This window comes from Hevea brasiliensis, chromosome 5 (assembly GCF_030052815.1).
Source record: "Hevea brasiliensis isolate MT/VB/25A 57/8 chromosome 5, ASM3005281v1, whole genome shotgun sequence".
In the NCBI taxonomy this organism is placed as follows: Eukaryota; Viridiplantae; Streptophyta; class Magnoliopsida; order Malpighiales; family Euphorbiaceae; genus Hevea; species Hevea brasiliensis.
This window is the reverse complement of record NC_079497.1, coordinates 112,251,472-112,265,492: the sequence shown is the minus strand read 5'-3', so window position 1 is coordinate 112,265,492 and position 14,021 is coordinate 112,251,472. Positions and strand designations below refer to the sequence as shown.

The window sequence follows — 14,021 nt, the reverse complement described above, 5'->3', positions numbered from 1 at the left end:
TGACTAATTCAGCACTAATTCTTCAGCATATTTCTTACTGAAAGTATTCTTCATCCATTAATAATGAGTGGATGAAATAATTCATAAAAAATCAAAATTAGGTATGAGATTGTGAGTGATAATATTTATACACATAGCATTAATTCATGTCATTTAATAATATTGATTTCAGATTAAATATAAAATAAAAGATTTTATTATGAAAATCAAATAAATTGCTAGAAGGGTAATGTGGGTAATTTTACATAATTGATATTATGGTAATTGTATTCATGAGACTGTGCAGTCCAGACAATAAAATGATCTGTTTTCAGAGACCCTTAGTTCTTCCTCCATTAATGGAGTAAGGTTTATAAAATTAATCTCTCTCTCACATACGCATCTTTTCATTTTGTTTCTTTTAAAGAAAAAGCCACACGTTACAGCTTCTATATCTGGCGCCATTTGCAGTCTCTTTCTTTGTTCAAACTTCACTCCACAGCTCCACTTTCCAATTTTTCCCGTTCCATTCCTAAAAATCAATTATCTGTGTCTCTGCTGGCCAATCCACCACTCACTTCTAATGGAGGAAAAAGAAAGCACACCTTCTGGGTCACCAGGGTATTCGGGGACCGACTCACCACCACCAGTGAGCAGCGTGGTAGCGCCGCAGTTGATGAATATAAACATGAACATGGCTGCAGAGAATATGGTCATGGAAAGAACCATTATTGCAAGTGCAACAACTACACCACCAACCACAGGAAGTGATGGAGGATCCGGAGTCCCAGTAAGTGGAAGTGTTGACTTATTTAGGAAAAAAAAGAGAGGAAGGCCAAGAAAGTACGATTCAGATGGCAACCTGAGAGTGCAGCCCTTTCATCATCAGGCAGTGCCTGGAGTAACATTATCACCACCTGGTTTCTCTTTCTCTCCTCCTTCTCCTCCTTCTGATGGCTTAATTTACTCTTCTTCGAAAAGGGGTCGAGGCAGGCCTCCTGGTTCTGGTAACTGGCAGCTGCTTGCTTCTTTAGGTAAGTTTCAAGAAACCCAGAAACTGAAAGGGGAAAAGAAAACAATTTTAGGAGATAAAAGTAGTGTAGTTTTCTGTTTTTAATCTTGTTTTCTTTTTGTGGTTTGTGAGTGATTGCTTGCAGAGAAAAATGTAGGAAAAGAATAGGGCAAAAAAAAGCCTAAATATTTGTGATGGTTTTATTTATTACAATCGTCCCTTTTTATCCAAAACAAAATCCAAAAGATTCGAACTTTGCTAAATTTTTTCTTAAAATTTTCCCATAATTTTCTCACCAACCAACCTACTATATCCAATTATGACCTCAAAGTATCTGAAAAAGAAAGAAAACAAAGCTCTTGAGGGATAAATGCTTAGAGGGAATAGAAAATTTGTTAATTATGTTTGAACATACGAACGTTGATGAATATATATATATATATATATATATATATATATATATATATATATATATATATATATATATAGATATCCGCTAAATTCCTAGTGCAAATAAAATTAGGTTGACTGTTGAGATTGGAATGTTTTAGATTGATCATTATTTTATTGGTGAAACATGAAAAAATATTATTAATATGGTGAATTTGATCCATATATTACTGATTGAAAGGAATTAGCTAACATTCTCCATTTTGATGTTTGCTTCACCAATTTTGGAGAAAGAAAAAGAAAAGTAATTATATATCTCCTTTTTTTTCCCCTTGGTTTCTTTCCTTGTTAGATTTCATCTCACATAAATTCTGATCCTTGAAGGAGAGCTGTTTGCGAACACAGCAGGAGGGGACTTCACACCTCATGTAGTAACTGTGAATACTGGAGAGGTACTTAATTATTTAATTTACTTGTTCAATATTCTACAGTTTAAGATTCAAGAATTTTCATATTTTCTTAATTTAAAAATGACCCCCATATTGTACTATTACTTGCAGGATGTTGCAGGGAAAATTCTATCATTTGCTCAGAAGGGTCCTAGAGGAATTTGTATTCTGTCTGCCAATGGAGCTGTTTCTAATGTCACCATTCGCCAACCAGGTTCATCTGGTGGTATTTTGACATATGAGGTATGATTCTGGACAATCACTAAAAATTAAGGTTTGCCCATGAATAAATATCTCAACACCACTGATTCCACTGCAAGCTATGCACCTTTAGACCTCTCAGTTTGAGAAGAGGAAAGCGTTGACATATTTGTGCAGTTGTGCTCCAATTGGCCGTTCCTGTGATAATTTTGCTGCTGTTAGTTCAAAATTTCAGGTTTATCTATGCACATTCAGCACAAAATTTTCTTTGCAGGGCCGTTTTGAGATACTTTCATTATCTGGGTCATTCACAGTCACTGAAACTGGTGGTGTGAGAAGTAGGACTGGTGGACTGAGTGTATCGTTGGCTAGCCCTGACGGTCGAGTAATAGGCGGTGGCATTGCAGGACTCTTGTTGGCAGCCAGCCCTATCCAAGTAAGACTATTCTCTTATGCATTCAATTGCTTCACCACTCAAAATTAACTACTTGTTTTAACATATTAATGATGGTTTCTGATATAGATTTCTTCTTATTTGCTAAGATTGTTGTAGGCAGCTTCATGCCAAATGGTTACAAGGCACACAAAAGAAAGCACCATCGTGAAAATGCAAGCAGTTCTGTGATCCCAGGTGCTCAAGATGTACTGACAGAGGCGAGACCAATCTCACAGGCAAAACCTGATGGCGAGACATGTTCGGCGAAAACTGATGGCGAGACATGTTTGATCTCCACGTCTCCATTGCCAGAACAGAGCCATGGAGGAACAGATAACAATGTGAGCAAGCAGCAGATACCAAATGCTACAATTTCCTTCACTCCCTTTTGGAATGGATCACAACCCACATCCATTCAGAGACCATCTCCAGACATTAATTTGTCTGTCCCCATTGAAGAGGATGCACAAGGTATGGTACTTTAGAATCCTGGAGGCTGACAAAACAACCCAAATGAAACTAATTCTATTTGCTTTTGTTGTTGTAACCATTAAATTTATTGACGACCATTCTAATTTTCTGCCTCAGCATTTAGGTATCAGTAGGACATGTAGCACTTCTTATTGGGCAATGTTATTGGATTATTTTTGTCCACTACACTGATCACAGTGACTATAAATACTAAGCAGACAGTGATTATTCTTCTTTTTCACCTCATTTGCAAAGTGAGCTTTCTCAATGGCAGCAAGAGCCATACAGTATCCATCAAAGAAAAAGAATCAAAACCCCAATTTAAAAAATGGGGCTTTGGTATACTTGGTGTTCTATACTTCTATCTTTAATTTTAGGAGATGAATACTGAAATTTACCCAACTCTTGGCTGGCCACTGAGGACGAATGCAGTCAATCAAGAGGTATTTTATCTTATCATGCAAAGTCGCATTTGTATTTCATCAAATTTTATTTTAGTTTCGCTGGTTACTCCATCTTTAAGTGATGCTATGTTTTAATATAATGCTTTCAAATATAGTACTATAGGAACTTGGAGGCTGAGAAGGCAACCAAAAGAAACTAATTATAAGCATTAAACTATTTTATTTCATATTATAGGCATAAGTTTAATGGCATACTGTAGTTCCAACTTCACATTTCTGATAACAGTAAATGTGTATTCAAGTTATAAATTGCATTAGAACAGCAGGTGCAATATCTGAACCCAATCTGCGGCTCATCCCCTGGTGTGATGACTGATAATAATGGAGTAGTAACCCCATTCAGGATGCTTGTCTGTTATAGGCTACTGTCCAAAAGGGTGTTTATTCACGTATGTAGGAACATCATGTCTTTGCCAGACCATCCAGGTGGAGCCTGAGCTCGCCTTCAGGACCTAATCAATGAGGGGAAATTTTTACGCATTATGCATACTTCAAGTTTCCATCCAAATGTAAAGTTGTAGAAATTTAAAAAATAAAAATAAAAAATTAACATGCATAAATAGCAACATGCAATTCTCTCACCTGAAGCAGTTTCATTTACATGGTTTGCCTTGTATTCAGTAGGGAAAATTGCAGTGTGAGGCTACAAGAAAACAAAATTAACAACCAGAAAACTTCAACTGCAAATTTAAAACAATTATACTAAAAATTTATCAGCAGATATTAATTATATATTACAGGATTAAGGAGTGCCTTGTATGGCTCATCATCAATCAATAAGGTGTTCACTGAAGTATATCTCCCCTTCCACAGTTCGTTCTCCCACAGTTTGTTTAATTCCTTGAGAAAGATTGGCTTATCTTTCTTCTCTATGGTATTGAACTCAGATTTATTGCATTGACCTTGGTCCTGAAAAAGAAAATATTAGACATCCTCACTGCTTACATCATACATAATTCTGAAGCCAGTACTAGACAAAAAGTCCTGCTCACCCAAGAAAAAAGAAGCAAACTTCTTAATCCTCTCGTCACACAATCTAAGGCATTATTCAAATACCATCTCTATCTCAGGCAGGGGATATAAAAGACATGTTAAATACATCACTCAAAAGACGATCTAGCAAAGAAACACAGAAATGCAGTAACGTAATATAAATACTATCTCTCTTGCGGAGGACCATATTCCCACTTCGAATCTTTCAAAGTAAAATCTCAGGAACTCTTCACTTTATGGCCTCTTGTAAACTAAGAAAAGAAAGTAGAACAAGTATAGAAGAAATTAAGATTAATATGAGAACTAACTACAATGTTAAATAGGACGATACGAGATCATTTACCGAGAATGCTGCCATAGGCAGCATCAGCAATGCGATATTTAGGGACACTGGAAGGGTATAGCACACCCTATGACATAGCAACCCATCAAGAGAAAGTACAAGAAGCTTCTTCCTAGGAGTAGTAAGGATTGGCTTCTCTAGTAAATTGCCTTTTAAGTGGCCTCCATCCTCTTCAAACTTGCGGCCAAAATTTCCTGCCATTCTTGGTATTTCTCGAAATAGCTTTAATTTTTTTCTGTTAGGCCATTTGAAAGATGCTGCTGTTGGTTTATTAGTTGAAGGTTGTCAAACTTTTCAACTTCTATACTTATTAAAGATTCATGTTCGAGGGAGAAGAGAATTCTTTTGGCTATTAGACTTCCTCCCTTCTATCTCATTGCAGATATCAAGCCTCCAAATGAAACTCCCAAAATTTGATTGTTCTGAATTACCTTCTTGGGGTGTTGATCGGTAATTAGAGGCTATTGGGTTAGAGTTAAGTAGATTATACAAATAAAACTTTTTGGGAAGTGAAAAAAAAAAAAAAAAAACTCTTTTGTTTGATTTGTATTATCACACCAACTTTCTAGTTTCTTTGAGAGAGGGAAAGGGAAGTAAGTTACACTTCCCAAATGTTCAGGAGCAAATTTATTTTTTGATAAAATAATTTATATACTAAACATATTTAAATCATCACTTCTTAAAAAATAAATTTTTTGAAAGTATAACTCCTAAAATGTATACTTATCAAGAACTATAATACTCTCTCCATCCCACAATCTTAGACACAACTAATTTTCTCTTAGTTTAAGAAAATTAGAGTTTTTTCTTTTAATTAAAATTTTTTATTTCTTTTTTTCCAAATATACCCCTAATTAAATCTCTTTTTTGTTATTGATGTATTTAATCCTACATATCTGCATTAATAACAAATTTGCATAGCTGGACATATTGAAGGTCAACACTATGCAATTATCACATCAAATGTACTATGTGATTTTGGTTTTGAGCCAAAAAAAAAAAAAATTCGCACACTTATGCTGGAGGAAACATTCACCATTTTTTTCCTTTGTTGTTTTCCCATTTTGGAGCAATGGAGGCAAAATTCACAAATTTCAATTAAGTACTTAACTTTAGCCAATTAATTAGTCTTTTGGAGCCAATTTTAAGTCCCTTATAGAGCCAAAATCTAAATTTGATACTGTATACATAAATTAGAACCTTTTCCATTTTCACTCACATTAAACAAACAAACATGAGTATCTCAACATCAGAAAATTCACTTGATTTGAATCCACCTACTGCAACCATGCATCCACCGTCAGACATCTCATTTGGTTTGAACAACTCACCACTCGTTTCCATTGATTTGAATTGCAATTCACCTTCTGACACATATCCAAATAAAGAAACGAATTACCTTCTTAATTTGAATTGCATTCCACTAGATGAGGTCAGCAATTTTGTTAATTTCAACTGTAATGATGATACTACACCTGATGCTTTGCATTGCTCAAACAAGAAGACGAACATAAGTTTGGACCTTAAAAATACTACAATAGGAATGCTTCTCCAACATATGCAATAGGGGACTTGACCAAATGGAACCATTTTGAAGGTCAACAATCATCTTTCTATATCTAAACGATCAGTTTATTAATTTGACATGATGCAAAATATTTTACTCGTACAAATGGTGAGATAGGAATTCCATCTCTTGAGCAAAGGAAAAGAGGTCCCAAGAGAATTGACATTGATTTATAGAAAATTATAGGAATTCCTCTTCGCCGTCGTCGGACTAATATAAGATCATTAGCAAATGCATTGGGTTTGGCAAAATCAACTGTTCATAGAAGAATCAAATATGGAAGTACTGGACCTCATTCACATGCTATTAAGCCACTTTTGAAGGATGAAAACAAAAGAGCAAGGTTGTAGTTTTGTTACTCAATGATTGATAAAGGTAAACTTGTTTCTAAACCCTCCTTCATTAACATGTATAATAGAATTCACATTGATGAAAAGTGGTTTTACATTTTTAAAACTTCTCAAAAATTTTATCTCCACCCTAATGAAGAGGAGCCCTATCGAGTAAGAGATTTGTATCAAATATTATGTTCTTGGCTGCTGTTGCTCGCCATGATTTGATACCAATAATATAGAATTTGATAGGAAATTGGAATTTGGCCATTTGTATTTAAGGATAAAGCTAAGTGGAATAGTAAAAATTGTTCGGCAGGGACTTTAGATACCAGGCCAATTTTGTCAATTACGAAAGATATTGTTCGTTCACGTTTAATTAACAAATTGTTGCCTTCAATCAAAGAAAAAATGGTCACTCTCCAGTTCTAAGACTATTTATGTTCAGCAAGATAATGCCAAGCCTCATTTGGATGTTTATGATCATGAATTTGTGCAAGCTGCAAGGACAGATGGATTTGATATTTGTCTGTGTTGTCAACCTACCAACAGTCTCGATTTGAATGTATCGGATCTCGGTTTCTTTTGAGCCATCAATTCAATTTAACACCAAGAGGCTCTGAATAAAATTGATAGTTTTATTGATGTCGTCAAAAAAGCGTTCAATTTATTTCTGTCACAAGAATTAAACAATGTTTTTTTAATAATGCAATCATGCATGGTGGAGATCTTGAAAAATTTCGATGGAAATAACTACAAGATTCTACATATGAATACACACAAAAATTGCAGAATTCTGGAAATCTCCTATTTGCGTTGAAGTTGACCTTGAAGTGGTGAGATAGAGGAAGGCCAAACTTGGTTTATAAAGTTGCATGTCTAAAACATCATCATTTGGAAAGTGAAAAGGTAGGTTTCTCCTTCAACTACATTATATATCAGCTTCATGTTCAACGAAACAATACATGCATCCTACATTTAATTAACATTACAAAAACCTTAGCTCACAAATTAAGCTGACTAGTCGTAGTGTATAAAATTAAGCTGATCATTCCTTGCCAAAACGAAGATTAATAATCTTGGAGTAGAAAAACCATTAAGGATGACTAGGGCAAACGCAGGCTGTCCAATTCCAAGAGGTTTCTCCTTCACATAGGAAGGCACATCATCTGCTTTTGTTAGGCCATCCAAGAATTGCCGAAGCTCGCCCTTAGGACCTATTGAACAAATCTTCTCCTTCACGTGATGAACTCTTACATAAAACATCATCATTAGCTTCTCCTGCTTTGTATTCAAGAAAGAATGTAGCAGCGTATGTTGGATTTAAAAGCGCCTGATACGGTTCATCGTCTTAAAAGCGCCTGATACGGTTCATCGTCAATCAATATAAGTGTTTGATGAAAAAAAATTGCTTCCAGTTCGAATTATTAATTTTCTCCCAGAGTTTCTTCAATTCCTTCAAAACGATTGACACGTGTTGTTCTCCTAGGACTTTTATCCAGAATCGGAGCAATTAGGGATGACAACCGATAATTAATTAGATTTGAATTTGTAAGAATGCTTTTCTTGTTTACTACATCTGTTGTTCCTGCAAAGCAGCTTTGGTTAAAGCACTCTGGAGACTATAAGTACATAAATGAATTGATAATTGTTATTAAGTATTTTAACTAGATACTTGCCGAAACAAAGAAGGGCTTGCTTTTCCATCTTCCCATCAGGGCATTATTACATTGGCAGCATCAGTGGTGCAATTTCTAGGTTTATATTTACCGAATACCCTGACCCTGTCACATAGCACTCCAGGGCAAGCACAAGAAGCTTTTTCCTGGAGCCATGACTCGGCTTTTCCAGTGAAATTCCACTGAACTCTCCTCTATGTTCTTCACTATCGCTGTCATTTTGCTGCCATTCTTTCCTAATTCCATCTTTTGGTTAAACCGTATGGACAGAAAGTTTTTACTGGCCTATTTATTTGAAGAGCTGCCAACTTTTGAGCTTCTGTTGATTGATTATGATTAATTAACCCATATGGCTTTACAAAGATTCATGTAGATGGAGAAATTAAATGGACCTTAGTTTCTTCTCTCACACATTGGTTAGTGACGAGTTCCATCACCTGGATGGAATTGATTTTATTCGAGCACCAAACCAATTCCCTGCAAGTCTTGAATCCATTGAAAAGACCTGTGCAAGAATTATTCAATCCAAAGCCCTTGGAAAATGGGTTCTTTTATAAATTCAATTGTGAATTGTGAACCCAACTCCACCTTGGGTCTAAGCTTGACAAGCCCAGCTCATTTCCAGGCCCAAGTTAACATCGCCTAACCATGCAACATGAAACAGAAAATAGTTTCTTGATTTCTTCTGCCTCGACATAAAAAACAGACTACACGTGGCGGATACAAGCATTAGCACGTCACCACGTGCATGCCCTGAACCTTCTAGCTCGATCTTGCTATATTCATCTCACTTTCCAGCACCTTTCAAGACTGAAAACTCTACTACTATATAACAACTATCAACTCTCATCCACCCAGCAGCATCAATCAACGAGAGAGAAGAAAGAAAATGAAGCCCATTGACGACAAGAAGGACAAGGTAGTGATAAGGGCGGTGTCTAGCAATGAGGAAGGGAAGAAGAGAGTGGAGAAGATGGAGCTGAACACCCACAACATAGACACCATCAAGTACGTGGAAAAAAGCTCATGGACAAGGGGGTGCAGCGCATGGAAAGGCACCCAGTTGATGGGTTAGGCGGGATCAGGAAACCGTCGCCGAAGTCAGGACACGGCGGGAAGTACACGTGGGAAGGACCCGACGACATAGTGGAGAACGAGCTGGAAACTGCGCCACCGGCTATTGATGAGAAGGATCCGAACTATGTAGATGAGGAGGAGGAAGAGAAGATTGTGAAAGGAGAAGAGGGTGGTGGGTTGGTGGTTGGCGAGGTGGAGGTGGCTAAGGAGGCGAAGGAGGGTGTGGCTAGAATTGAGATTGATCCTCACTTCAAGCTGTAAACGCTAATTTGTGCTTTAGTGTTGTTGGCTTTGGCTGTTCTTCCTTTTGGTTTACTTAACAAGGGATGTGGATTGTAGTTAAGGAGAACAATTAACTAATTAATTAATTACTTAATATGATAAGTATGTTCAACTTTCCGTCAAAATGGTAGCTGTGTGATTAGTATATTGTTCTAATTATGATCGATTATCTCGATTTCTCTTTTCGCAGAATAGCTTAAACAGCTCTGCGCTATTTCGTGAGCCCAACCCCTGAGGTGATATGCTGCCCCTGTTGGAGGGTTGGGCTTCGGTCTACATCTTTGATGCAGCGCACAAGCCAAGGTCTAGTCAGTAACAGTGAAGTTGTTAGAATAATATTGAGGATAATATTCTAAATCCATTTTAAATATGGTAAAAAATTCCAAAGCATAAGGTTGGTGAAATGTAAGAATAATTCAAAATGTTGTATAAGGTTGGTGAGATGTAGGAATTAATTAATTTGATATATAGAAGACCACTTCAAGTAGAAGGACCAGTCGGGTGTCATTGGTGGATGGACCTAAACGAGTCTTCAGTTTGTAGTTGATCTTTCACCACCCATTTGTAGCTTCTTTATTATTATTATTATTATTATTATTATTATTATTATTATTATTATTATTATTAAAAAAAAGACTATTGGTTGATTTGGGTCCATTCATGCAAGCTCAGTTTAGCTGTTAATGGGTAGCTAGAGTTTCATAGTAAAAGCAAGACTAGGTAGCCATAGAACCCTATGATATAAGGTCATTCTTTATTATTATTATTAGGAGGTCATTCTTTATTAATTTAAGTATATATTAGTTCAATTCAATTGTTGCAATATCAGCATCGAATTAGTTGTTTAAGTCAACTATTGATTGGTTAAAAAATATTATTTATTTTAACAAATTGTTAAAATTTACTAATTTTTTAAAAATGGTCTTGAAAAGTTTGCATTAATTAATATTGTATAGATCCATGTGTTTAAATATAGTGGTTAATTAATTATACCCTCACCTTTATTCCATACAATATATATATATATATATATATATATATATAGTATTCGTGGAGCATGATGGACTTATTAGTATTATACGCAATATAAAAAAAAATATATAAGATTTACGTGATATGATTTATATTTATAAGTAAAATAAGAAAAAAAAGTTTTATTGTGCTGAAAAAAGTAAAATATAATCACTTAATACTTTCAAATTCTAACATAATATGTTTCTTAAATATTTTATTAGTCTATTTCAAATGGCATAAAATATGATCTTTATAGGACTTTTTTTTAAAAAGAGGCAATTGAAAAAAAAAATTATCAAAAAGGGGTATTTTAGCTAACATAGAGAAGAGAGAGAGCTGGTCGCTAGTATGGCTAGCCTCTAGCAAACAAAAAATAAAAAAATGACAATTATTAAAAAGTAGTTGAACATTACTTACAATTGCGCCTGACTGTTGGACACTACTCTAAGGAGAGTCTGACCGTTGGATATTACTCTTAAAAATATAGATTAACTACTTTAAGATTCTTAAAAAAAAAATTAATTATAAAATCATCTATATATTTATAAAATAACCCTAAATATTATAAATAAGTCATTATATTTTTATAATTAAAAAATTTAAAAATTGTACATAAAATTAATAACTATATAATATAAAAAATTTAAAAACACAAATATTATTCATACGTAAAAGAGCATTAATATTTATTTAGCAAATTAATAAAATCAATATAGTGAATGAATTATATTAAATATTTTATAAATATTTAAAAATTGATATTATTTAGTATTTATTAATTTAACAAAATATTAAATTATGATAAATATTATTAATATGAATTAAAAATATATATATAATAAATAAATGTTGAAAGACATTAATTCAAAATAAATAAAATAATTTATAAATGTTAAATTAATATCTGTGAAATATGAAATTAAAATCAAAATAAATAAAATATTAAAAGGAATGTATAAATATTTTAAATATAGTTTCAATATTTAATAACATAAAATTTTGATAATTAGTTTATAATAAATAGCTTTTAATAATTATTAATCAACAAAAGGAAAAAAAATTGATAATTAGATAATAAAATATAAATAAAATAAATAAATATTAGTATTAATTATCTTGATATATATTAAGATTTAATTATTTTTTTAACAAATAAATACAACTCAACTCAACTAAGCATTTATCCCAAAAATTTGGGGTCGGCTATATGGATTCGCTTTTTCCACTCTGAACGATTTTGGGTTAAATCCTCATAAATGTGTAATGCTTCTAAGTCATGTTGTACCACTCTACTCCAAGTCATTTTAGGTCTACCCATTTTTTTCTTTCTATCCTCTAACCTAATGTGCTCTACTTGTCTAACTGGAGCCTCCGTATGTCTACGCTTCACATGACCAAACCACCTCAATCTCCCTTCTCTCAACTTATCTTCAATTTGCACCACTTTATCGGGTCCAACTTATCTTGTACTGTTCATATGCCTCATTATTATCACATTTAGGTAATTTCTTATAACATTCCCATTTTCTCTTCACTGCTTTTTGTACTTCCTCATTCCACCACCATCTCTCTTTTGAGGGTGGTCCATGTCCTTTAGACTCTCCAAGTACTTTTCTAGCTACTTCTCTAATCTTTGATGCCATCTGTATCCACATATCATTGGCCTCCATATCTAGCTTCCATACTTCGGACTCAAGAAGCTCATTTTTGAACTTTACTTGCTTTACTCCTTTGAACTCCCACCACTTTGTTCGAACTACACTATTTCTTCTGACCTTACTTGAATTGTTCCTAAACTTGACATCCAAGACCACCAACCTATGTTGACTTGTTAAAACCTCTCCTGGAATGACCTTGCAATCCTTGCATAGAGCTCTATTTGTCTTCCTGGTTAAGAGGAAGTCGATTTGGCTTCCATGTTGCCCACTTTTGAAAGTCACTAAATGTGACTCTCTTTTTATAAAGTAGGTATTTACTAGTATTAAGTCGTATGCCATAGCAAAATCCAGGATGCTTTTTCCCTCCTCATTTCGATTGCCAAAACCAAAACCTCCATGAACATTCTCATAACCTTGTCTATCACTTCCTACATGTCCATTTAAATCTCCACCAATGAAAACATTCTCTTCATTCGGTATGCTTTGCATTAAATCATCCATATCTTCCCAAAACCTCTGTTTACTCTCACTGTCTAGTCCTATTTGTGGGGCATAAGCACTAACTATATTTATTGTTTCTCCTTGTAGTACTAACTTTACTAGTATAATTCTATCTCCTACTCTTTTCACAGCTACTACTGCGTCTTTCAATGTTCTGTCTATGATTATACCCACTCCGTTCTTGTTTCTCTTCTTTCCGGTAAACCACAGTTTGTACCCTGAATTACCCACTTCCTTACTTTTCTCTCCTACCCATTTAGTCTCCTGAATGCAAGCAATATTCACTCTTCTCCTTTCCAAGGTATCCACAAGCTCCATTAATTTTCCTGTAAGTGATCCAACATTCCAAGTACCAACCATGATCCTCCTTCTATCCTGCTCCTTCCTAATTGGTCTCCTTCTATGATATCTTCTATTGTTTTCTATATCTATTTTGTGTTCTGTTCCACTATTTGTTCTACTATATGTCTTATGGACTAACTTCTTTACCCACACCCATCCATGATATGGGAACCCTTGCTCACTTAACACCACACCCAGGCGCCGGCATGGCGCGTCACTTTCGGTGAACGCTCTACACCCTTGCATATTTATCACTACACCCGGGCTCCAATGTAGCGCGTCGTTAATAGAGGACGCCCCAACGTTTATATTTTTATTTAAATTTTTCGATAAATGCTTTGTTATGTTAATTATGTCACTTTTATTTATTTGTTTTGTTAATTATGTCACTTTTATTTATTTGTTTTGTTTTAACAAATAAATAAAAGTGACATAATTAACATAACAAAGCATTTATCGAAAAATTTAAATAAAAATATAAAAAAATTAGACAAACAATTGAATATACCCACAATCTCATACGGAACATCAATAACACAACAATTGAGATAATGTTTTATATCCTATAGCATAAAGAATACAATTGAGTTATAGCATTTGATTATGTTTTTTAATTTATTCTGCTTATTTTATCATTTATATTCTTACTAATTAAATATATTTTTACTAAAATATTTATATATTACTCTCTTTTTTTTTTCTATATTGCCACCTTTTAGAGAAAAAGTATGAAATTTTATGAAAGCTCACCTGAAATTCAACAAAGAATCTTTTTCTTTTTTTCATCAAATGCAGATTTTATCAAATTTATATATATTAAAATTTATAAGA

General features: G+C 34.0%; 2 protein-coding genes across 3 annotated transcripts; both read left to right on the top strand.

Annotated features, from left to right (window-relative positions):
• The first annotated feature begins 312 nt into the window (after positions 1 to 312).
• On the top strand, positions 313 to 3,179 carry LOC110652558 (AT-hook motif nuclear-localized protein 1). 2 transcript variants are annotated; one of them, XM_021808169.2, is made up of 5 exons: positions 313 to 1,013; positions 1,769 to 1,833; positions 1,942 to 2,073; positions 2,306 to 2,467; positions 2,575 to 3,179. In XM_021808169.2, the coding sequence occupies exons 1-5, from the start codon at positions 563 to 565 to the stop codon at positions 2,950 to 2,952; spliced, it is 1,188 nt and encodes a 395-aa protein (XP_021663861.2). In that variant the 5' UTR covers positions 313 to 562; the 3' UTR covers positions 2,953 to 3,179. The 2 variants fall into 2 exon arrangements, with proteins under 2 accessions (XP_021663861.2, XP_021663860.2); XM_021808168.2 differs by having other exon boundaries at positions 314 to 1,013; positions 1,766 to 1,833.
• Positions 3,180 to 9,129: 5,950 nt separating this feature from the next.
• Positions 9,130 to 9,800, top strand: LOC110652559 (uncharacterized). The gene is given in 2 exon segments (XM_021808170.2): positions 9,130 to 9,332; positions 9,335 to 9,800. Coding segments are annotated over 2 exon segments (447 nt in total). The 5' UTR covers positions 9,130 to 9,205; the 3' UTR covers positions 9,655 to 9,800.
• The last annotated feature ends 4,221 nt before the right edge of the window (positions 9,801 to 14,021 follow it).